This window comes from Alternaria hordeiaustralica (assembly GCF_023758085.1).
Source record: "Alternaria hordeiaustralica strain BMP 2776 chromosome Unknown scaffold_12, whole genome shotgun sequence".
Lineage (NCBI taxonomy): Eukaryota > Fungi > Ascomycota > Dothideomycetes > Pleosporales > Pleosporaceae > Alternaria > Alternaria hordeiaustralica.
The window spans coordinates 57,799-79,759 of NW_026056784.1; the positions used below are offsets into that span (position 1 = coordinate 57,799).

Sequence of the window (21,961 nt, forward strand, 5' to 3'; positions counted from 1 at the left end):
CTACTCCACTCCGCCGCCAGACTCTTTGCCAGCGACAACAGCGCCGTCTTGGACGAATTATACGCGCATTGCGGCTGCGGGTAGTTTGTGTGATGCGCCGAGATACTCGCTGTAAACGTAACACTACCCCCCGTCCCCTGCGCACGGAATTGTTTCGCGACGGCTTGTGCGCAGAGGAAGGAGCCGGTAAGGTTGATATCGTGCGTCCGCCGCCATTCATCCGCCGCCATCTCAATCGCGTGTGTGCAGCCTACGACGCCGGCGAAACAGCAGAGCATGTCTATGCTGCCCAGCACTTTTACGCTACTTTCTACGGCTGAAGCAATGGCTTTCTCGTCGCGTACGTCGACGGCTTCGGTTATGATGCGCGCGTGCGGGAACTTGGAGTGCAGTTTCTTGACGCTTTCGAAGGCTTGGTCGGGGTTCATGTCCCAGAGGGCGAGGCCCGTGGCGCCGTGTTCGAGGAGGGCGGCTGCGGCTTCGAGGGCGAGGGTGCCGGCGCCGCCGGTGACTATATTAATGCTGGTTAGTAGGATGGTCTTGGTGCGTGGTGGGTGTAGATGCAGATGGGTGAGGTTACCCTAGAGGCGTTCACGTACTGATCGCATTGCCCTTGACCTGGAACCTATACTGCGCTCTCTCTGCCGTAGACAAGTTCTCCAAGGGCGGTCTGGGTGCTGTAAGAGGGTTGTCGGCTGTTGACAGGGTCATCTCTGGGAGCTGTCGGTTGACGAGCGCGGCGCGGTCTTCTGCGTCTCCTGCCATTTTGATTGGATTTCCGCGAAACGATGGATCGAATGAGACTTGTGGCGTGTGATCAGGGGAATTGCGGGCTTCAAGATGGCCGATTCGGCCTTCTTATGGACGCGTTCGGACGACAGAGGTCCGTTTGTTCGGAGTGTTGGTGGAGCGCGCCCAGCTCGAACATGACGTCGGAAAGGGTCCGCCCCACCAGAGAGTGAGGAAGGTGTGCCGAGCGCGGGGTTCACTGCGACAACACGATCTCGATTTCCACGGTGTTGATGTACGACCATCAAGACCTCATCAATGCGCCTCGGCGACCCATTCGCAGCACTACTGTGTTCAGACTCGACATTCCCACAAGTCGCGATGTGCGCATCTGATCCGATCTAGCAATTCCACACAGCGCAACGTGCGGAGCGACTAATCACTGAAGGGTGAATGCCTTGATCAACATGTGCGCTCAGTACAGGCATTCTCTTTCACCCAAGACCTATAGTGGTGGTAAGCCGACTCTAATCACCTCTATCATGTGCTTCATCCAAATGAGTGAGATCCCACTCAACGGCATTCTTCATTCAGATCAGCTCAACCATGAAATACTCATCACAACCAACTCCGTCAACCCTCGAAAGGGACTTCGGACCCGAATGGTCCGACCGCCTTCGCACAAGTATCCCTTCCAACTCAGAGCTGATGATTGTCGAACAAGAAGCATGGAAAGATCAAGCTCATTGGAGAGACAACGACTCAGGCACCCCGAGACCTGTTGACCCATGGAGGCTGATAACTCCACCGGGAACGCCTGGGAAAGAAGAAGGATATCTAAGAGAAGTGGCAAACGATGGGTTTACGCTCGAACAGAAGTACGATGCCGCGAGTTGGGCGCTGGTCAAATACGATGACAATTTCGACGGTTTCGAGAGAGTCAAAGCGCATCGATTGCGCTGTAGTCTGGAAAGGCAAAATTTAGCGAAGAGGTTCGTGTGGTATGTTTTTTTAGCTGTCCTTCTCCATGGTATTTGGACGCACTGGAATGAGTCTGAGAAGCGCGGCATGTGCGACTGCCATTGTCCGTACTGTACTGCAGCAGTCGACTGATGTTGTGGGTTTGCTGGAAGAAGTCGGATGAAGTGAGCCAATGTATGCGACGCGCTCTTGAACATACCATGAGCCGACCGAGATGTTTGAAAGATGCGTGGTCTTCTTCACGCGTTCTTGTACGTTCTGGTAGTTAGATAGACGAAGAAGTCGCTGTGTTCGCATATAACAAATTGTTTGATTCACCGTGATGATCCGTAAATGCTGCCTCAATAGCAACTCCAGACTCCATCCATCACTGTGCTGCGCTCGATGCAGCTAAGATGCGGGGTCTCCACATCGTACCTTCCGCTAGTGATAGTTCGATCTGCATCATGAAAACGTACAACGACCCAGCTGATCAACGCTTCTTGATCATGACCGGCAGGCCCGGGGTCTTATCACATCTCTATTCGCGCCCCTTTCCGACCACGTCCAATGGCAAATGAAGACAGTCTGGTAAGACGCGGTAACAAAAGAGCAAGAACGCGGCACGGGTCAGTACAGTCCGAAGCACACCACAAAGCACAACTTGCTGACGCACATCTCCCAGCTGCACAAACTGCAAGCTCAAAAGACGCAAATGCGACGAAACGAAACCCACATGCGGTCGCTGCGGTAGCAAAAACGAACAATGTCAATGGGCTTCTCGCCTCACCTTCCGGGCCGAGAACGCTTTAGGTGTCGGACCATCGTCGCTGCATCGCCCATCCGGACGCCCACCAGCGCGCTTTAAGATTAAGGATGTGACGGAGGAAGTTATACGCGACTATCGGCATTATGATCCAGTGGACGACGTTGATACACCAGATCGATTTGATGATCGGCAGACTCCCCCTTCTACTTCTACCACCATATCGCCTGCTACAGCCGACGAGCAGGTACCTCCGCATCATGCTCACACGTATTGGACGTCAAACACGCCTTTCTCGGCTGCCGAGAATACTCTAGTTACTCTCCAGTCGACCCAGTACGTTGCTTTACCCACTCCGGACGATATTGGATCTATCTGGCACAGTCCTGGCACCACTACGTACCTGGACGACAGCGTGTTTCTACCAGGTTCAGCGTATCTCGATGCGCATTCCACATTTCGGAGCCATTTGATACAGGAAGTGAGATCTAATGTGCCGACGAGAGAAGTTACACCGGATGCTGTGCGTGTTGGACAGGGCTGGGAAGAGTCACAAGCAAACTATGCGACAGATGCAGCGAGGCACGTTACGGAAAGTTCTCTCGATACCACTACCGTCGATGAGTCAGAACCGACGAACGTCTCACCGCCTCATCTGTCCGCGGAAGACGACTTCGAACTCTGGAAAAACTGGCTCGACGAAGTAGCACCCTGGATCGATAAATTCGACCCAGAGCGCCACTTCCAACGCACACTACCCATCATGGCACGCTCACATGATCACTTGCGGTATTCGATGCTCGCTCTCTCGGCACGGCAAATAGAGCGGAAGAACAACAGTAAACACACATCACGCAGTCTAGCGCTCTACCAGACAGCCATCCAGCTCGTCCTCCCACAACTACACACACGGAGCACGCCGGTGATAGCATCATGCGTCGTGCTATGCGTACTCGAGATGCTGAGTAGCTCGGCGAAAGCGTGGCATCAGCATCTAGATGGATGTGCGCATTTGCTGGAAGCTGTGGGGATTAATGGCTTCTCAGGCGGCGTTGATCAAGCGCTGTTTTGGTGCTTTGCTCGTATGGACGTCTGCGGCGGGCTTATCGCATCGTCTAAAACGCTCATACCGGTAGAGCACTGGGCTTCTTCAGGAATGGGTCTCGATGCCGACGTGGATCGCTTCCGTTCCGTTGGCGACTACAATGTCTACGCGTGCGAAGCCGTGTATCTCATTGCTCAAATCCTTGACCTACTGTCTTTCCATTCAAACCTAGCCGGTCGCGTGGGCGCTACACCACGCTTACCCACAGACACAGATGCCGCATACACCGCACGCTGGACCCAACTCTGGCACCACATCTCAACATGGTACACCACGCGCCCCGCCGAGATGCTCCCAATCTCCTCCTTCACCCCACCCACCTCCCCCTTCCCGCGTCTCCTCTACAGCAACCCCGCCGCCATGTCCGGCAACCAACTCCACCACACCGCCTGCATTTTGATGCTCCGCCACAAACCTCCCAACACTACCGTTACACCCAAGCCCAACTCCGTCTTCTGGCACGCAAGACAGATCTGTGGAATCTCGATTAGCAATGATGATCATGCTGCTTGGACGAATGCGATTCAGCCGTTGTGGATTGCGGGACAGTGGATGAGCCATGAGAGTGAGCAGAAGGCTATTTTGCAACTGCTGGAGAAGATTGAGAGACTTTCGGGGTGGAGTACGAAGTGGAGGGCGGAGGATTTGAAGGAGTTTTGGGGGTAGGGCGGAGGTGGTGTGAGGCTGGGGGTCAGCCTGGCCTTGTACAGTGCAAGTGGTGGCGATGTTGCGCGAAGCCTTGTGTTGTTTGCCGCTGGAGGCGCATTTGTTATTCTCGATGGGTGAGGCTCCCAATCATACTCGACGAACTTGGAGGCAGAAGTTCAGCTTTAGAAGCTCAGTGTCCAGTCGCAAAAGCCACTCGTGTTCACGGGCTTGGCGGCATCTTTCAGCCCCCCATGTTCAGCCTCGTAGCCTGGACTATTATGTTAAAAGTCTTGTTGCTGCCAGATGTTGCGACAGTCTAATCCATATCCGCATAGCCTTGTTATAAGTCGAATCCGCCGAAATGGGCAACAGTTTCGGTTTCCTCAGAGGCGAAAGTGGAAGCGGATTTCAGTTCAACGTAGTGGAGGCTTGCAAGGCTGAGGATGTGGACCTCGCTCAGGCTTGTAGCCTGACGTTTGGTGCGGATCATGACCTAGTCTCGATTGGCAATGTTACGAGGGGAAGAATGGTGCCGCAGCCTGGTATCGCTGGCATTGGAGTAAGTCAAGATGGCAGATGCAGATATTGTACGCGAGCTAACGTCGCTAGATCTGGATCGCGATGGTACTGTTCTTCGTTGTTGTCGCGATATCCCTCGTCTTTGTCTTTATCGAACTCTGGATTAGAGCAGATGTCTCGTAAGTACCTTGAACTGGTTGTTAGACAAGGCTAATCATCGATGTAAACAGTCAGTTCGGCAGTGCCTTCGCAAGCTTCAGAGACAAACCCAACAACAAGACTCCCGAGAACCCGAACGCGGATCCGACATGGAAAGATAGAGTGCGTGCAGCTGGCCGGACTTTCGTCTTGGGTGTTGCAGACACTCAAACCATCTTCGTCGGAGCTTTCCTTCTCGGGTTTGCTGGTCGGAGCAAGTGCAAGCTGACAAGTTACCACTTTACAGTCGCCGTCAGTCAGATGATGATCGCTCTGTCTGTTCTCACCTTCTCCATCGCACTGGTGCGGACCTATTGGCGAAATCCCCTTGCAGCCGCTTTTCGATTAATACTTTCCGTCGGAGCCTTCATCGGTGTCGGATTGACGATCTTCAGGGAAGCCAATTATGCTCCGTATGACGCGCTCAAGCACTCGAGCCGAGACAGCGCCATATTACTCCCAGTAGCATGCATGCTGGAGATGGACCTGCGATCAGCGGCAGAAGAGCAAGCGCGTCAGAACCAAGCCGACCTCGGTTTCGGAAACGCAACAGCCTGGCCACCTGAAAGATTCATGTACATCGTCCTCGGCATCGCTTTCATCGCTGCGCACATCTCAGTCCCCATCCGCTTCGCCGAATCCAGAGACCGCGCGCCAAAAGTCTGGACGGATAAGCGTGCATTCGTTACCTTGATCTACTGGATCTTGGTGTTGCTCACACCCATCGTAACGTCGATGTTCTGCTGGTTCCGCGTGTACACGATGCGCGAGTGGATAGCTGGTTCGGGTTGGATGGAGGATCCGAATACGGAAATGATAGTGTGGGATTCGAGACAGTTGATTGCTATGGGCGTGCTTATTACGGTTATCATGAATGTGCTTACTGAGGCGATGGAGAGGGAGAAGAAACACGCGAAGAAGAGGAGTGACGGAATGGATGGAGAGGCGGGAGTGGAGTTGCTGCCGACTGCGTATCGTGGGTATGAGTATTAGGGTGCTCGCGTCTTGAGAATGGTAAAATTTGACGAGCGGATTGTAGCCCTTGAGGGCATGACCCATGATGAAGCTATGTCAGCATCGGATCGGGCTTTGCACGTTGTCAAAAGTAAGTTTCGTTTGCGCCTGAATTGTGACATTGTGTTGGCGATAATGAAGAGTGGGCGCGTCGCGATTTCAAAGCGCGATGACGGCACCAGAGTGCACGGACTCTCGGAGGTTGCGGCGATGTCGACCACTGTATGGTTGTCTCCATTACCACGACCATCGCCGCCCGAGACACGCAGAACCCGGTCGAAGGCCTTACGTAGCTTGCGCCTTCTATATGCGAATCACGACGCTGAGTGCACCTCTTTCCCTACGGATGCGCACACCTCCACCTCGCCCCCAACTGATCGCTGCCTTCCAAGGTTGGCTGGTGCCGTGTGCTTTCACTATTACCGTTATACAGCGACATATTCACACCTAATCTAATAGTTCCCCTGCAGACCGACCCACCACAGAGAGCGTCAGAACCTATCTAAACACATTTACCCTACACATACACCGATTCGACGTCTCGCACTGGCCTCTTCAACGCCCCGCCACCATGTTCACGAGCTTCACCGGCAACACGCGAAAGGCGCGCCAAGTCAACCTCGGCGGGAAGAAGACGAATCCCTTCGGTCCTCCCGGCTCCGGCGCCGGGTCACAAGCCGCCCTCGACCGCGCACAGCAAGAGCGAGCGCAACGGCAGCGGGAACGAGACACGCTCAATGCGGCCAAGCGGATACAGAAAGTATGGCGGGGTCACTCTGCCAGGAGAGATGTGGCTGACGAGCTACGGGGCGCATGGGACCGGGTAGAAGAGGCGAATGGCTCCTCGAGGACGGTGACATATGACTCGGAGGAGGAGGCTCTTGCCCAATTACAACGGCTGCTTCGATTCGCATCCTCACGGAGCGATGACGACCTGCGACGGATACAGCACTATGCATCGCGGCAGATGGAGACAGTCAAAAAGTTAGGCATCACATCCAGCGGGCCGTGGCCGTGGGCATATCTAAGGCTGGAGCGCATCCTACTCGTGGCCATAGAGCGGCAGCTTCAGAAGCACGCGCCCATGCAATGGAATCAGGTTGGGGCCTCTCTCACCGTCTTACAGTTCCTCGCAGACCAGATACCCGCCGAAACGTCCCAGAATGCCGAGCATTACTACCGCACTCTTGCACGCGTCGTGGCCACCTTCACCCCAACACTTGAAACGCAGAGCGAAGGATCGGAGATAAGTGACACCATAGTCAGGGCGGCTCTCTCGCCGATGACGCGGGTGACTGGGTACACACTGGATGCTTATGAGGCTTTCGGTATACACTTCTTGACTCTCCCACTATTAGGCTCGGACTCAACGTCAACACCATTACAAAAGTTCCGCGACTCGCTCGCCGACGCCATCAACTACAAGCTGCTCGCAAATGCACTGGCGACACTTTCCAAGAGAGCAGGGCTGCAAAGCAAATCCGAGCTGAAGAACACATCAAGTAGACTGCGTTTACTAGGAAACTTTATCTATTTCCACCGCTACGCCCACAACTTCGACACTCCCGAAGCCTACGCGGTTCACAAGGACTTTGTAGCCGTCGTATCGGTTCTGTTGAACTCCCTGCCAATCAACATTGTAGATGACGATCATCCAATTGCCGAGCTTTCCGAAGACGACGGTGCCGATCAAGACGCCAGCGCCGTGTCAAATTTCTTGAAAGAGCAAGTCCGCTCCCTGGTACATCAGGAAGGTATTGGAAGTCTTTTGGCTGGATCATCACAGTCAGCGGAAGCTTCTGAAGATGACAAGGTCGAAGAAGCCCGGCAGCTTGCAAACTACGCGCTTGCATTACTTCGCTTCTTCCCTCGTCGCGGTGACGAGATACGAATGTGGCTTTACATCGGTCCATCAGAGGCGTCTGGAAAGAGCGCAAGGAAGCTTCCAGCGATCAGATACTTCTGGGAAGCATCAAAACGATCATCAGTCTTTACCACCATCTTCCGGGACTCAAGGGCAGCTATTGGACTCTTGAAGCCGAAATCTTCAAATCTGAACAACTCTGACCGCCCCGGCACATCTGGACTAACGCAACATGGATTTTGGCAGCCAGCACAACAGCAAGTCGATCGCGACGCAGTCACCACCGACGAATGGCGCGTCATTCTGGTATTCCTCGAACTATACACCTTTGTACTCAAAGTCACCGACGACGAGGAGTTCTTTACGTCGGGGCAGAAAGACATCTACTCGGGCCAGATCCGCGACAGCGGCTTGCCTCTAAGTGAAGTTAAGGACCTGACGACCTTTCTAAAGAATTTGGGTTTTACGCTCTACTTCAACGCAGTAGACATTACAACTTCGGAAGATGACATGGGAGGCAATAACAGAAGTCTTAGCTACTTCAATCCTGGCGTCATGGACAACCAAACCCAGAAAGAGCATGCTGAGCCATCAATAGGTGGTGTCGCAGGCTTGAGGATAGATTACGTGAAAGGGCTGGTCACTGGACTACTTCGTATGGTGTACGAGCGCGACTCGCGACGCAAGTTCCTGCCTTCGGACCACTGGCTCATGGTCTCGCGCTTTGACATGACCGGGTTCATCCCGGCTGTAGTGGAGGAGGAAGAGTCGCGGCACAAGATCCAAGAGGAAGATGCGGAAGATCTCGACGACCTGGAAGAAGAGGAATTCGACGACACACCACAACTCATCGGCACCAGCCGTACCCAGACACAACGACGCTTGGAGAAACTACAACGGCAGCAGCGCAAGGCTTCGCGGAGACGGTACCTGCAAGCCGTAGCACCTCGTCTCGAAATCCTGCAGAACATGCCGTTCTTCATACCCTTCACCACTCGTGTTCAGATCTTTCGCGAGTTTGTTAAACTGGATATGATCAAGCGACGAGGATCTGCGGATCCTGAGTTCTGGCGGTTCCGGACTATGCAGCAGCCAAACGCTCGCAGTCAACTTGAGAAGCATACAGCGAGGATCCGACGAGAGAACGAGTTCGACGATGCTTTTGAGCAGTTCTATGAACTAGGCCAGGGCTTGAAGGAACCAATCCAGATTACCTTCATGGATCAATTCGGCGCTCCTGAGGCCGGCATCGACGGAGGTGGTGTCACGAAAGAGTTCCTCACCAGCGTCACCAGCCGAGCGTTCATGCCGACTGAATATATCGACATGTTTGTTGAGAACGACCAACATCTGCTGTACCCCAACCCCGCCGCAGTCGAAGAGCACAAAGAGGCCCTCCGGCAAGCCGGCATACGCGAGGGTACACAAGAGTACCGTGCCCAGATCACCGAGCTGCTTCAACGCTACGAATTCCTAGGCCGCATCATCGGCAAATGTCTGTACGAAGGTATCCTAGTCGACGTCAACTTCGCACCCTTCTTCCTGCGCAAATGGGCACTAACCGGCGGCACGGGCTCCGCCCCCAACGAATCCGGCTACCGCCCCACGCTCAACGACCTCCGCGACCTAGACGAAGAGCTATACCAAGGCCTGCACAAGCTCAAGACGTACCCCGGCGACGTCGAAGACTTCTCGCTCAACTTCACCGTCACCGACACCGTCATCGTAGACCACACGACCTCGCCCAAGAAAACCAAAGCCATAACCAAGGACCTCAAGCCCGACGGCTCAAACACCCCCGTCACCAACCAGAACCGGCTTGTGTACATTAGTTACATGGCGCGCCACCGCCTGCAAAACCAACCCTACGCCCAAACCACGGCTTTCCTCCGCGGCCTCGCCACCATGATCCAACCCTCCTGGCTCTCCATGTTCAACCAATCCGAACTCCAGACGCTCATCTCCGGTACTCGGACGTCCATTGACGTCGAAGACCTGCGCCGCAACACTATCTACGGCGGCACGTATGTCATCGGCGACGACGGGCTCGAGCACCCCACCATCCAGCTCCTGTGGAAGGTCATGAAGGAGATGAGCGATGATGAGAGGCGTGCGGTGCTGAAGTTTGTGACGAGTACGCCCCGCGCCCCGCTGCTGGGATTTGGTACGCTGAATCCGAGGTTCAGTATTAGGGATGCGGGGAGGGATCAGGATAGGTTGCCTAGTACGAGTACGTGTGTTAATTTGCTGAAGCTGCCGATGTATGATGATGAGAGGACGCTGAAGGAGAAGTTGCTGTATAGCGTTTTCTCGGGTGCTGGGTTTGATTTGAGCTAGGGGGTTGTGGCTGGAGGACGGTTGGATGGTGCGTGGTTGGGGGAGGGGGGTTGATAGATTTGCATAGCATGGTATTATGGGGCTATTATGAAATAGACTTGCATGTTGCATGTATACCATTCGACTACAATTTGATCGCCTTTGAACCTTGTGGTTGTTAGCCATGTGCAGCAGTCTTTCTTCAGATTGCCAGTGATGATTTTATTCGCCACGGGGTTGTTCGTCTCAGACCATGATATAATTGTAGGGATATCAATAGTTGCGGGTTTAATAGCGTATGGTAGCTTGAGTAAAAATTGCATTGTCGCCGTTCCAAGATCCTGCGGCTAGTTACGCTCACTGTTAAAATCTTGTCTCCATTATTTGATTGGGGGGTTTCCGGCATCGTGTATGTTGTTCGTGTTGTGGGAGTCGTAAGTGGCTCGCTGCGTATCGTCCATAGGTCATCGTATGGGTTATCGCAGTACTATGAGATGGGGTGGAATGGGGTCGAGATTTTCGCACACAGATACGAGTCAAAGAAGAGAAAATAGAAACTTCGCTGTCGGCTAGAGACCTAGAGGTCTCGTGTTCTATCTAGGCCACCGAGCGAACTAAACAACATGCCGTAACTTAGGAAATGTAAAGAAGAGAGTGTTATAAGAATCATGAACACGAATCCAGGCCACTTCCAACCTTCGCTGTTTTGCTTCCTCTGAGCCCCGTTGCTTTTCTCTTTCCACCCCGTTGCGAGTATAGTCTGAACCTTGTCGTACTTCGTGTTGAACTCATCTAGATCTTGCTGGGTGCTATCGTTCTTTGCGCCCAAAGGATTTGCGGCCATGACTTCAGATTGAAATTCTCGGAGCAACCTTCGGACCCCCGGACCAGTCACTTCCGCATCTAGGCGGAGCTCGCGATTATTGAGGAAAGCAAGACACAGATCCATCGTATTGTTGGCGAAATCAGATCGTAATACTGAGCTGCGCATGGCTGACCGCAGCTCCACGGTGAGTTTGTTCCAGCAAGTACGTATATCCATGTTTATAGATGCTTCGGCAGCCATATCGAGAATCTGGAGAGTAGCGGTGACGGCATTCCTGGCTAATCCGTCCTTTCGCTTCAAATCTTCGAGGCACCAGCATAGAAGTGAGCTCGTCAGCAAAGTTCGTTGTTCGGTGGTGACGGAGTCGTCCCACAGGACTTTGTCGGCAACATAAATGTAGCATCCATGGATCATAGCAAGAGTTAAGAAGGCAGGCTGCCCTTTGCGGCGAGAGGACGAGACTCCACTCTCAAATCGGGATAGTTCGAATGGCATGTTCCCCGGGTGTGTCTGTTTACGGCGTACCGCGCGCTCCTCGTGGTCATTGGTGGGGCGTCTAGCCTGCAATTCGACGAATTCTTCGAATGTCATGTTCTCCGTGACCTGTTCACGGGATTTCGCGCGCTCCTTGTACATCGTCGTCTTTGCCCAGTGTAGCCTCATTGTCTTCTCCATATCGTCTAATAACTCCGTATGGGGACGAAGGTTACATCCTTCCAGGAACCCGACAAACCTAAGTCCTTGCCGCATGTTCGCAAGAGAACGGTTAGTTTCTGTTACAAGTGTACTTTCCGAAGGCAATGCCTTCATCTCGAGAAGACTTGAAACGAGTAGAGTTTGGTCGACGTTGAAATGAGAGCCAGCTTGAGTCTTCAGTAGGTCCCATATTTCATCAGAGCGGAAGAAATCGATCGCAGTCTTATGGTAGAACTCGACCCATTCATCAATAGAAGACAAGCCTTGTTCAACAACATTGTCTTGGCCTCTGACTTCAAGTAGACCCTTCGTATGCCCATCGATCCTTCTTTTCATCCGTAAGCATAGCGATCGTCGCTTGTTTGACGGCATGGTCCGCACCTCCTCGGTGATAGCTTTTTCAACTGTCGCGTCGTCGTTGTCAGCCAGAGCCAGTTGAAGAGGGCTTATCGGCTCGGAATTTGCCACGTCCTTGCTTCTCAGCATTAGGAGGATCATTCGAGCCGTACCCGTTTGAGTTGCTGGATCTAGCGATCTGAACATGTGCTTGTACATTCCGTGAAGATCCGGCGGGAGCGCGTCGAGTTTGAGTTGCAAACTAGATGCCGTCTCACCATTTTGTAGTCCTTCTAGAATCGAACGAAGCGCTAACACCACCCAGAGAAAAACGCCGGCTGACATGTCGCATAGGCCGCACACCAAGGTTGAACGAAGCTTTGGATCTAGCTCTTCCATTTCTCTTAACCCCCGAGAGTGATCCAGCCTATCAGAGACAAACTTCATCATGTCTCGATACGTCAGGTCTTGTAGCCGAAGCTGAGGCATGTTTTCGAAGGCGTCGTTGAACGCTACCAATGGTCGGCTAGACAGTACCAGCTTCAAGTTGTCGTAAGAAGACAATGTTTCGAAAATGCGAATAAGTTCACCGTGATCTCCAGCGTACTCGTCCAGTCCATCGATGAAAAGGCAAATTTTGAGGCCTTTGGAGTTTTCGACAAGCAAATTAAGAGCTTGAACAAGCTCTGGAAGCGTCCAAGTGAGATCCAACTTGCGTCCTGCAACGATCTCGGTGCAAATTTCGGGAAAGACTGAAGGTATGAGCCGTGGGCATTGCGCAAGTAGCGTGTACAGAAGGCCTCGTAATAGACCCTCGTGAGATGATTGCAGGGTATGACCGGCCGCCCAGAAGAAGAATCTGGCCTGGAGCAACGTAGAGCCATCTCTCCACAAATCAAGGAGCTGAGTAGTCTCAGAGTTTGAGCAGATATACTTCATCAACGTAGACTTGCCGCTTCCGGCCTTTCCTGAAATCCAGTATAGACTGTTCCCACTACGGAGCCATTCCGCGAAATTTGACCAACGACGGTCTTCCTCGGGTGCTTTGAAGATCCATTCATATGTCTCATGATGGGCTATCGCTGTATCGCTGAATCTGCTTTGTAGCCCACGATATTGTAGCGCGGCCAAAACGTTGGTCGAAAGCGGCGAGAATCGCTCGTTGGAGACCGTTTCCACAAGCCCTGTGTTGGACTGATCTCTGAACGTGATTACACGCTCAATTGAGTTGCCAGGAGCCGAGTCTTCTTGGCCGGCAATTGCGAAGTTCTGGTCAGCGACTGAAAGTGTGGTGCCATCTTCAAGCCCCAGAATGACGCGGAGCACTTTCTCTCTTCTAGTATTTTCGCTCTTGCTTTCGGGATTCCCCGTAAGATCGCGAGGTGACGCCGATGATTCTGAAGAACTTTGTGTAAACGTCAAAATCTGCACAATGCGATTACTTGCCGTCTCCAGATTGTTAAGGCGCTGAGTTACTTCTGAAGAGTATAAATCCGTCTTCGCGTTGAGCAGGGCAAGGAGGCGTAACGAGAGGTCCTGCTGATAGCCTTCAAGCCTGCTGACAAGCCCTTCGATTTGCTCTTTCTTCAGAATAGTCCGAAGCGCAATGTTGACACTTTTCCATACGGATCGTTTGTTCGCTTTTGGGATAAGGTCTTCCAGATATTTGATGATTTCCGTTCCAACTTCAGCGCAGCCTGCAATGATGCGGTCAAAGGCCTTCAACAATTAGCACCTTATCCATCCATGCAGTCACACCAGCTGGGCTTAGGATGTACCTCATATTCATCCTTGAGTGAGTCCTTACGACCGCTGATTGGTGCACGCAAGCCATTGACCCAGGATTTGAGCTCCTGTGCTCGGTGCTCGATCTCTGAAACGCCGACAGTGGTACCTTCCTGGTAAATTTCGTGGCCAAGGAGTACAACTTTGACAGTAAAGTCAATGAATGTGACAACAGACGTCGCGATGGAGAGTGCGCTGATGGGATCCATCGCATGACTAGAATCGATAACGAGTTGAGAGATTAGCAAACTCGCGCAAGGCCTGAGCCAGCCTTTATCTAAGCATTTTCACGCGGAACCAAGGACGTCCGACGAGCACTCGCATCGCGACTAATGCTATGCAGCCAGGCTGAGGTGTGCATGGTGGAGATTCCAGGCCCCGGTGGAAGTTGTATTGTGTTTGGTGGTTGACCTATCAGATACTACCTACGGCGATGGCGGCTGAGGTGGCGGGGTCGAGGCTGCCTAGGTATAGACGAAGGCTGAACAGCATGCGCACTGCGTCGGCGTGAGCATGCCTGCGGCGCACTTAGAATCGGCTAGCTCAGTTGGAAGCTCATGGAAGCTAGAGGTATTTGACGCTGACAGTGGGCGATCTGGATGTTGAGAAGGGCTGTCGAAGCGAAGGCGCAGCCTGCGCACGCAACGCAGCCGCACGCTGTTGCCCAGCCCTGAAGGAGCTAGTCTTTATTGGGTTGTAGGCTGCCTACCACCGAAATCCGGACAGACCTTACAACACAATAGAAATGGGCTCCTTCGTAAAGGCCCTGGAGTATTGGACTCCCAATGAACCTCAATGGCACCCCGAAATAAGGAAATGCAGGAATGGTAGAAGATATCCGATCAGTGAAAGCGCTTGGTTGCCATCGCATTCTATTCCATTGCTATCCAACTCAATCCCATCCATAACCAACCCCACCACCCCTTTACTCATCATCCCCATCTCCATCCCCATCCCCCTCCACCCCCGGCGGCAACGGCGGAATACTGAAATCCTCCAAACTCGCCCACTGACTACTCCTCCACCCCCCAGCAGCATGCGTCGCCTGCGTCATCCCAAACATAGGACTACTCCACCCCTCACCCTCCGCAGCAACCTTCTCCGGACTGGGGAAGCTACTCGGTATAAACAACGGCGGCGGTTTCCCCGGCGAGATATTCGGCTGAGAACTAGCGATACGATGCGGTGTTGTGTGCGTGCTGGAAAAGTGCTGAGTACGCTTCCGTCGGGGCGTGCGCTGTGTGATCTCATCCACGGTTGTGGCTTGAGAGGGGTGGTAGGCTGATGGTTGGTGGGTTGAATGTGAATGGGGTGCTGTGGGTTGGGGGAGGCGCGGCGTGTCGTTGTAGCTGAATGCGTCGGGGGCGGCGCGCATGCTTGAGGACTCGGGAGGTCGGGCGTTGATGTATTGGGAGTATGAGAACCATTCGTTGTGGAGTTGCTGCTCTGCTTTGCTGGAGTGGGACTGTTGGGTTTCGTGGTCGGGGGACGGGGAACGGGGGACTTGTATAGATTCGCTGTTTAGATCTGCTGACTGGTGGATGTCTGTTGAGGTGGACTGCGGTACATGTACCTTACTTAATCGTGGAGGTGTTGGGTCCGGTGGTGGGGCATCTTCTTCTTCTTCCGATGAATCGTCGTTGATGATCATCGGGGTGGATGGACAGGTTTCTTGATTGAGGTCTTCAATGACTGGAGGGGTGGAGCGGAGCTGCTCTTCTGGTAAAGGTAGCTCTCCTTCACTACTCATGTTAGCCTCGCTCTTGATTGGCCTCTCTTCATTCGACGGATTTAACGGGACTGTGGGCAGTATTGTTGCGTCGTCGTCTTCGTCATCCTCGTAGTCGTCATCGTCATATCCGGGCTCCTGCTTAACAGCGACGGACTCGGCTACAGTGGAGGACGATCTGCCACTCGACTGCTTTTGCGGGTCGCCAAGTTCGGGAGAAGGTTCTTGGTCACCGCGAAGCTCAGGTAGATCGCCTGATTCTTGTGATGATGCCGAATCCTCCATGACTTTTTCTCCGTTTGTATCAGCACACGCCTGGTCGATCCTGTCAAGTACTGCCTGAGTATCAGCGCCAACGGCTTTCCCAGTTGCAACTTTACGGCGCCCGATAGAAGCTTGCGCATCCCCAACCCTGTGACGTCCTATAGTAGGCAGGTCTTCTTCTATGATACCATCATCCTCGTCTTCGGAGTCTTGTATCGTACTCTCAAACTTCCTCAGTGTTGGTGGTGGTATAGGCGTTTTTGAGGGCATCTTAAACGTCACCTGCTTGCGTTTCGAAGGTGTGTCTGGTACAAGAATTGGGTTATCCGAGCGCTGCTTGAGAGGAGAGCGGTGTAGCTTTTGTGGAGAGACTTGGGTCGATAGTGGCGAGTCGGCGGGTGACTGAGAGGAGGGAATCTCGCGGATACGGCGTTTCTCCGGGGTCGCTAGAAGGCTGAAGCGGGTTTTACGGGTCTTCGCCTGCCCTTGCGGCGCATAGAAAGCTTCCTCCGTGTCTGCGACTCGTGGTTTGTTTCCTCGTCTCGTCGCCCGGGTTGTTCTTGTGACAGGTGCTTCGATAAACTGTGTCGGTTTGTAGCTGTCTTCACAGTCCTCGTCCATCTCGTCCTCCACTGACTGCACCACCAACTCCGGGGTGCCTTGCGAGTTTGCCGTGGGCTCCTTCTTGATGTGTTCATCCTCTAGGTTCTGCTCCATGTCGTTTCCAGCTTCATTTGCACCGTTGTCCTCTCTAACACCATTCCCCTCGACACGATAGAAGCCTTGTTGCGCCAGACGCTGCGCAACAGCATCGCCGTAGGTCTGACTAGCCCTCTCTTCTGCCTCGACATCGCTCAATATCTCGTCTAAGTCCTCATCTGACATGATCTCTTGCAGCCGCATGCCTGGTATCATCTGCGTCAACGTGCGCTGCTTCCCGTCGCTCTTTGCTTTGCTTTTGCCACGTCCACCCCAACTCAGTCGCGAGCTCTGTTTTATGGGCTTGAAGCTGGGCTCTTCGTCTTCTGGCAAAGGCTTTCGTCCGTCGACTAGTTGTGTCATTGTTGATTGTCGCCGTAATGTGCGCTCTCGGTTGGTCTTGGTAGCTGTCGCTTCGTTGTCGTCATCGGATCCGGCTTCAACGCGCCTCGAGCGGCGAGGATTCTTAGGCGTGGCTGCCGTCCGTCGGCGTTTAGATGTAGGTTGCACTGGTTCGTCCTCTTCGTTGTCTTCTTGCTGTATCCCATCGCTGTTCCGCTTCTTCCCCTTCCTCTTCGCCTGCCTCACCGGCTGCTTTTCTTCTTCCTCATCCACCTCAGCCTTGATAGAAACTCCTCCGTCTTCCAGATCCTCCTCCAAATCTGTGTCGCTGTCCTCATCCGAGTCAGCGACAACAGGAGTACCCTGCCTCCTCATCTTGTCCGGCAGGAAGACCATTTGCCGCTTCCCATCGTGTACCGGAGTCGAGCGCCGGCGCACAGTCTTGCGCTTATGTGGAAAGCGCACCTGCTGGGGCACTTTCTTGGAATAGTAGACCTTGTAGTCGGCGTCCTGGTTGCTGGAACGCGTCTTGGGCGTCATGGCGGGTGGGTGGAGCAATCGATAAGTTGGGGCGTTGGAGCGTTGGTCGACGCGACGCGTTGAGGGGACTAGCGCGTCGTCGAGCATGACAGGGGTGTGCGTCATCACCACTTTCGCTCCTGCCGTCTCCGACTCACATACGCTATGCGCGTCAAGGCAGTAAAACAATGCGTCCACATAACTAGAGACAAAGCTTGTGGTCAAAAGATGAATTCTGGTTATATTGCTACATATATATTCGTTTCGGCACCTACGGAAGTCTAGCGGAAGAGATACTGGCTTGCCATCAAAGTGTACCATGCTAAAATTCATGCGGCTCGAGGGTGCGGAATGTAAAGAGACACCTTCCCAAAGAAGCAGTCATGCCAGGTTCAGCTTGCCCTCGCGCTTGTAAACCTCAGCAACCAAATCTTCCCACCATGGCTCGGCACTGGGTAGAATCACAGTGACATCCGAAGTGTCTAAACTCGTGGCCTCGGATGACCTGTACTTCGCATCAAGCCACTCCCATATGTGCTGTATCGTGCGCCATACCGGCGGGACGTTCTAGTAGTGGTTAGTCCGCGCGATGAGAAAGCTGTACAACGCGAACCACTTACGCCTCTAGTGCCGTGGACGAGATCTTCGAACCACGCCCTCACTATGTCACGATGCTTCTGTTCAACCGCGACAATTGCGCCAACGAAGACACGCACTTGCGCATGTGCCGCAGTAAAGTGTGGGCCGGATGTCGCCATACGATCAACGATCCACAAGAGGCGGTCGACAATACTCTGAACATGTGGGTGCCTTCTGGATTTCCTCATGAGACGGCAATACAGATAGATCTGAGCCGTTGCTACGTAACTTTCGGCCAAAAGCTCAGTAGTCTTAACAGCTGTGAAGATCTTGCCATTCTCGTCTAGTTCGCATGAATCCAAAAGAGCTTGAGAAGTGGGGTAGCCGTCAGACAAATCGGAGTATTGCTCGAAGTTTTCCAGGCGTTCTCCAATAACTTTTGCCAGGTTGCGCGCTGCTATCCTGTTGGGATCCTAGACTACGGTTAGGAAACCGTACAGCATTTCAATCGGTATGCCACGTACCTTATACAGCTTAGTGGAGAGATGGGTTATCTGCGCAAAGGTGTGCATGAGTTTTGGACAGAGTCCAGTACATCCAACAATCTTGTGGAGTTCCCGTTCGCCTCCTTCGAGCAGCCAGGTGAAGGAGCATCTGGCCTGATACTCGTCCAGTGGGTAAATCATGGCACTCATGATATTGTAGAGGGCGATTCTGTTGCCAAGCGTGATGCGAGCTCGAGAGCATTGTACGTTGCTAGGCGAGTGGTAATTGTAGAGGGGATCAGACATCTCCAGAACCCGCTCGGCAATTTCGGTAGCTTTGGACCAAGGTGGAGACTCATTACCGGAGTCAGTGGCCTCCCAGTTGATGTTCTGTCAGCAATCAGCTGTTGTTCTAGCTCAGAGTGGAGAAAGCATCGCCAACCTCATTGTGACTGAACAAGACCATCGCCGCAAGAACTGCGTTCTCTTTGCCAGGCTTGCATTTCTCCGTAGCTTGAAGCTCTCGACTAAGAAAGTGCACGGCTCGCTTCCAATGTAGGTTTGCTTGAGTCTTGACCTTCTCCTCCCCCGAGTAATCCAATATGTAGGTTGCCGCCAAAGCCAAGATCGCGTGTTTCACACAGTCGCTTTTGACGGCTATCGGGATGATCTCCTGCAGGTAGCAGTTGTCGGCCTTGATGAGGGTGACAGCCCCGCAAATTGCGATACGATCTGCCAGGTATAAGTGCAGGTCAACAGGAGATGTAAATCAGCTTACAAAACTCGAAAAGCTTCTCATTCATCCCAGTGAGCTTCAACCCTCGCCCGAAGTCTGGTGGCAGACGCGCCAGTCCATCTTGTATAGCCTGATCGACGACAGGTGCCGCATGCTGTGGTTTCTTCCAAGAGAATCTCTGCAGTCGTGCCGTAGGAAACTTCTGCTGATATCTGCTCATGTTCAGGCGAACCTTGATAAGGCCGTCGATATAGCCATCTTCAGGTATAGCTACCGGCACAGTATAACGCCGTAACCGTGGGTGGCTACGGGTCTGTTGCTCGAGGAAAGGATTGACGATGTCAGGAGCCCATGAACGTGCGGGTAATTGGAGAACCTCAGGGCCGAGCTCGGGGAAATTGATTCGGAGCCATTGCGATACGTCGCTAGCCTCGCCAAAGGATGGCGGTCGTCCTGAAAAGTGTCAGTGAATTGTCGGCGAGAGAGGCAGCGGCATTCTAGGCCTCGGCGATGCCTGAACACGGGAACCCGGGCAAACTTACGTCGCTTGCGTGACTCTGCATAAGACCCGTCATGGCTATTCAGTGGGGCGTCTTCCACTGACACAGGAATGAACACATCCTGCCATTGATCGTCCTGGAACAGGCCAGGCTGGTTTCGGCCCTCGCTGTTGGTGTCGATGTTGGTGTTGGGCAGGGTCAGTGTGGGTACGGCGGCACCGCGGGAGGGAAGAGCGACGCCGGCCACTAGTGTTAGCGCACCCTCCGTCTCGCCAGCGCGATGGCGCTTAGAACGTTTACCATCAGACGACATTTCAGTTTATCCTCAATAACCCTCGAATTCTCTATTTGTAATGTACGAATGCGAAATAAAGCTAGCCGGAGCTGCGAAGTGGGTCTATCAATATAGGGTCAGCGTTGTATAACAACCTGTGCTCTCGTTTTCTCAGCCTTGTTGGCTGAAGCTCCCAACCCTTTGGATCGAATCAGACAATGCCCGCATGCCGTCCGCCCGGCATCCATCTCCATTGGTACCCTCCAATAGCAGGGAGTGAGAAAACGAGAAAAGAGGAAACAACGCTAACAATGAGGTGACATTCTGAGGCGCAGCGCAAGTGCTGCAGCCCTGGAAGCTGAACGCTAATTTCCCCACCAGCATGGATGCCTCAACCCACCTGTTCTTTGAGAGTCTCCGCCTTGAGCCAAATTGGATCGATCAACACCTAATGGCCAGTTCTCCCCACTTGATTGCGACTAGCGGGTGGCCTGTCAGCCTGTCGGGATGCCCGTTAACGGACGTCGGCAATTACCTCTTACGGGTGCTACATGCTCTCGTCGCTTTGTCGGAGAGTCTAGTAATGGGAGAAGTTATCTCAAAGCATATAGACGAGCGAACACGGGAATTGGACGCGGAGAATGATTGCCACACTGCAAATTTGTTGGATGACAAACACGCGGCGCTGAGGTAGTATGATTTGTATAAATCGGTCTTATCAGGAAAGAACACTGACACCTTTAAAGAAGTATCAAGGATAGGTTTAACAGAACGTTGAGAGGTTGGTGCATTCATTTACTATCGTACGCTTAGTGTTCAAGCTTCCAGGTATTAATGAACGCAAGCGACAAGGCTCTTTGCTGACGCATGCCAGCAGACTGCGAGACCGAGTGGGTTTTCTCACTACCTATACCGCCTGCAGACCCGGAATTATTCACCGACATCGCTGATCCAGAGCCTCATCCTATCTCGCCTGGATCAGAAGAGGCTTTCATGACTGCCATGACTGCCGAGGCTGCAGACTATGGCATGGGCGATGCAGCGGCCGGAAGTTCTGCAGGCGTTAGCTATGGGCAGACCTCTTCTTCAGATGTGTGGCTGGACGATCCCAATGTCTCGCCTAGCAATACTGGAGAATCAGCCCCAGAGGCGCCATCTATAGAACAACTCAAATCTCGTGGTAAAGGTCACTACACGTGCCCACGAGGTACTGCATGTGACAAGGGTGGTGTGCAGATAAACGGTCAATTGACTGTGTACGAGCGCAATTCTGCTTTCAGGTACGTGTTGATATCCAAAAGCTAACGCCACAATCGGTTGGTGCAAGCCTACCTAGGTACTAGAACCTGGGGAACAAGCAACGTATGGCTCAGCGGCACGGGCTCGCATGCACCGAAATCTTACGCCTATCGTATTACGCTAGCTGACTATGATGATAGGGCGCACTTGCAGCTGCACGAGCGTATGTTCCAATGCGACATACCGGGCTGTACGAACAAGAAAGGCTTCGCGCGCATCGACCAGCTTGAACGACACAAAGCCACGACGCGGCATACGATACCAACAGGTCCTTCCGGCTATCCGGCTTCGTAAGCGAAACTCTTTTCCTCCTTTGCGGCCACCACTTGTATGGTGGATTCAACAAATCAACGATAGGGGTCAGGAATAAAGTTCAAGCATTACATTGATACATCTGCTTCCGCTTGAGGAAGAACGTTTAAGCAGAAATCTTCTGGACATAATCGCCTTTTATAGATTATAAAACATGGGTGGCAACACGGGTATCAAAAATGGTGGTGTACGGCTGTTCCTCTCGATCTCAACAACGCCTCACGTCTCTCTGCAGATACAGTCCTACGCCTCACCCAGCAAAGCCCGCGAATCAAAATCAGGCATGTAATCCGATCCGTTCCTATCTGCAACATCTTTAGCTGCGTGCTCGATGGATCTACAAGCTGTCAACATCTCCAAAATCCGTGCTCATTCGACAAGACTTACCTTAAATGATCTGATTAGCACCAAGCCCCAACTCCAGTCAGATCTGACCAGCCTGTCTCTTTGCAACAATCGAG

The 21,961-nt window shown here is 53.0% G+C and overlaps 7 protein-coding genes across 7 annotated transcripts; 3 read left to right on the top strand and 4 right to left on the bottom strand.

Annotated features, from left to right (window-relative positions):
- J4E84_006279 (uncharacterized protein) lies at positions 1–765 on the bottom strand (the record flags this gene model as incomplete). The annotated part of the gene is made up of 3 exons (XM_049388870.1): positions 1–47; positions 128–511; positions 600–765. 3 exons carry the CDS (start codon positions 763–765, stop codon positions 1–3), a joined length of 597 nt encoding a protein of 198 aa, XP_049243144.1.
- Positions 766–2,266: 1,501 nt separating this feature from the next.
- On the top strand, positions 2,267–4,226 carry J4E84_006280 (uncharacterized protein; the record flags this gene model as incomplete). Its single annotated transcript, XM_049388871.1, has 2 exons — positions 2,267–2,280; positions 2,375–4,226. The coding sequence occupies 2 exons, from the start codon at positions 2,267–2,269 to the stop codon at positions 4,224–4,226; spliced, it is 1,866 nt and encodes a 621-aa protein (XP_049243145.1).
- Positions 4,227–4,569: 343 nt separating this feature from the next.
- Positions 4,570–5,918, top strand: J4E84_006281 (uncharacterized protein; the record flags this gene model as incomplete). The annotated part of the gene is made up of 2 exons (XM_049388872.1): positions 4,570–4,767; positions 4,932–5,918. 2 exons carry the CDS (start codon positions 4,570–4,572, stop codon positions 5,916–5,918), a joined length of 1,185 nt encoding a protein of 394 aa, XP_049243146.1.
- A 156-nt stretch (positions 5,919–6,074) lies between these two features.
- J4E84_006282 (uncharacterized protein) lies at positions 6,075–10,140 on the top strand (the record flags this gene model as incomplete). Its single annotated transcript, XM_049388873.1, has 2 exons — positions 6,075–6,081; positions 6,410–10,140. The coding sequence occupies 2 exons, from the start codon at positions 6,075–6,077 to the stop codon at positions 10,138–10,140; spliced, it is 3,738 nt and encodes a 1,245-aa protein (XP_049243147.1).
- Positions 10,141–10,696: 556 nt separating this feature from the next.
- On the bottom strand, positions 10,697–13,971 carry J4E84_006283 (uncharacterized protein; the record flags this gene model as incomplete). The annotated part of the gene is made up of 2 exons (XM_049388874.1): positions 10,697–13,696; positions 13,756–13,971. The coding sequence occupies 2 exons, from the start codon at positions 13,969–13,971 to the stop codon at positions 10,697–10,699; spliced, it is 3,216 nt and encodes a 1,071-aa protein (XP_049243148.1).
- A 716-nt stretch (positions 13,972–14,687) lies between these two features.
- Positions 14,688–17,336, bottom strand: J4E84_006284 (uncharacterized protein; the record flags this gene model as incomplete). Its single annotated transcript, XM_049388875.1, has 1 exon — positions 14,688–17,336. The coding sequence occupies one exon, from the start codon at positions 17,334–17,336 to the stop codon at positions 14,688–14,690; it is 2,649 nt and encodes an 882-aa protein (XP_049243149.1).
- A 360-nt stretch (positions 17,337–17,696) lies between these two features.
- J4E84_006285 (uncharacterized protein) lies at positions 17,697–19,928 on the bottom strand (the record flags this gene model as incomplete). The annotated part of the gene is made up of 6 exons (XM_049388876.1): positions 17,697–17,882; positions 17,936–18,367; positions 18,419–18,769; positions 19,348–19,568; positions 19,658–19,861; positions 19,916–19,928. 6 exons carry the CDS (start codon positions 19,926–19,928, stop codon positions 17,697–17,699), a joined length of 1,407 nt encoding a protein of 468 aa, XP_049243150.1.
- Positions 19,929–21,961: the final 2,033 nt, after the last annotated feature.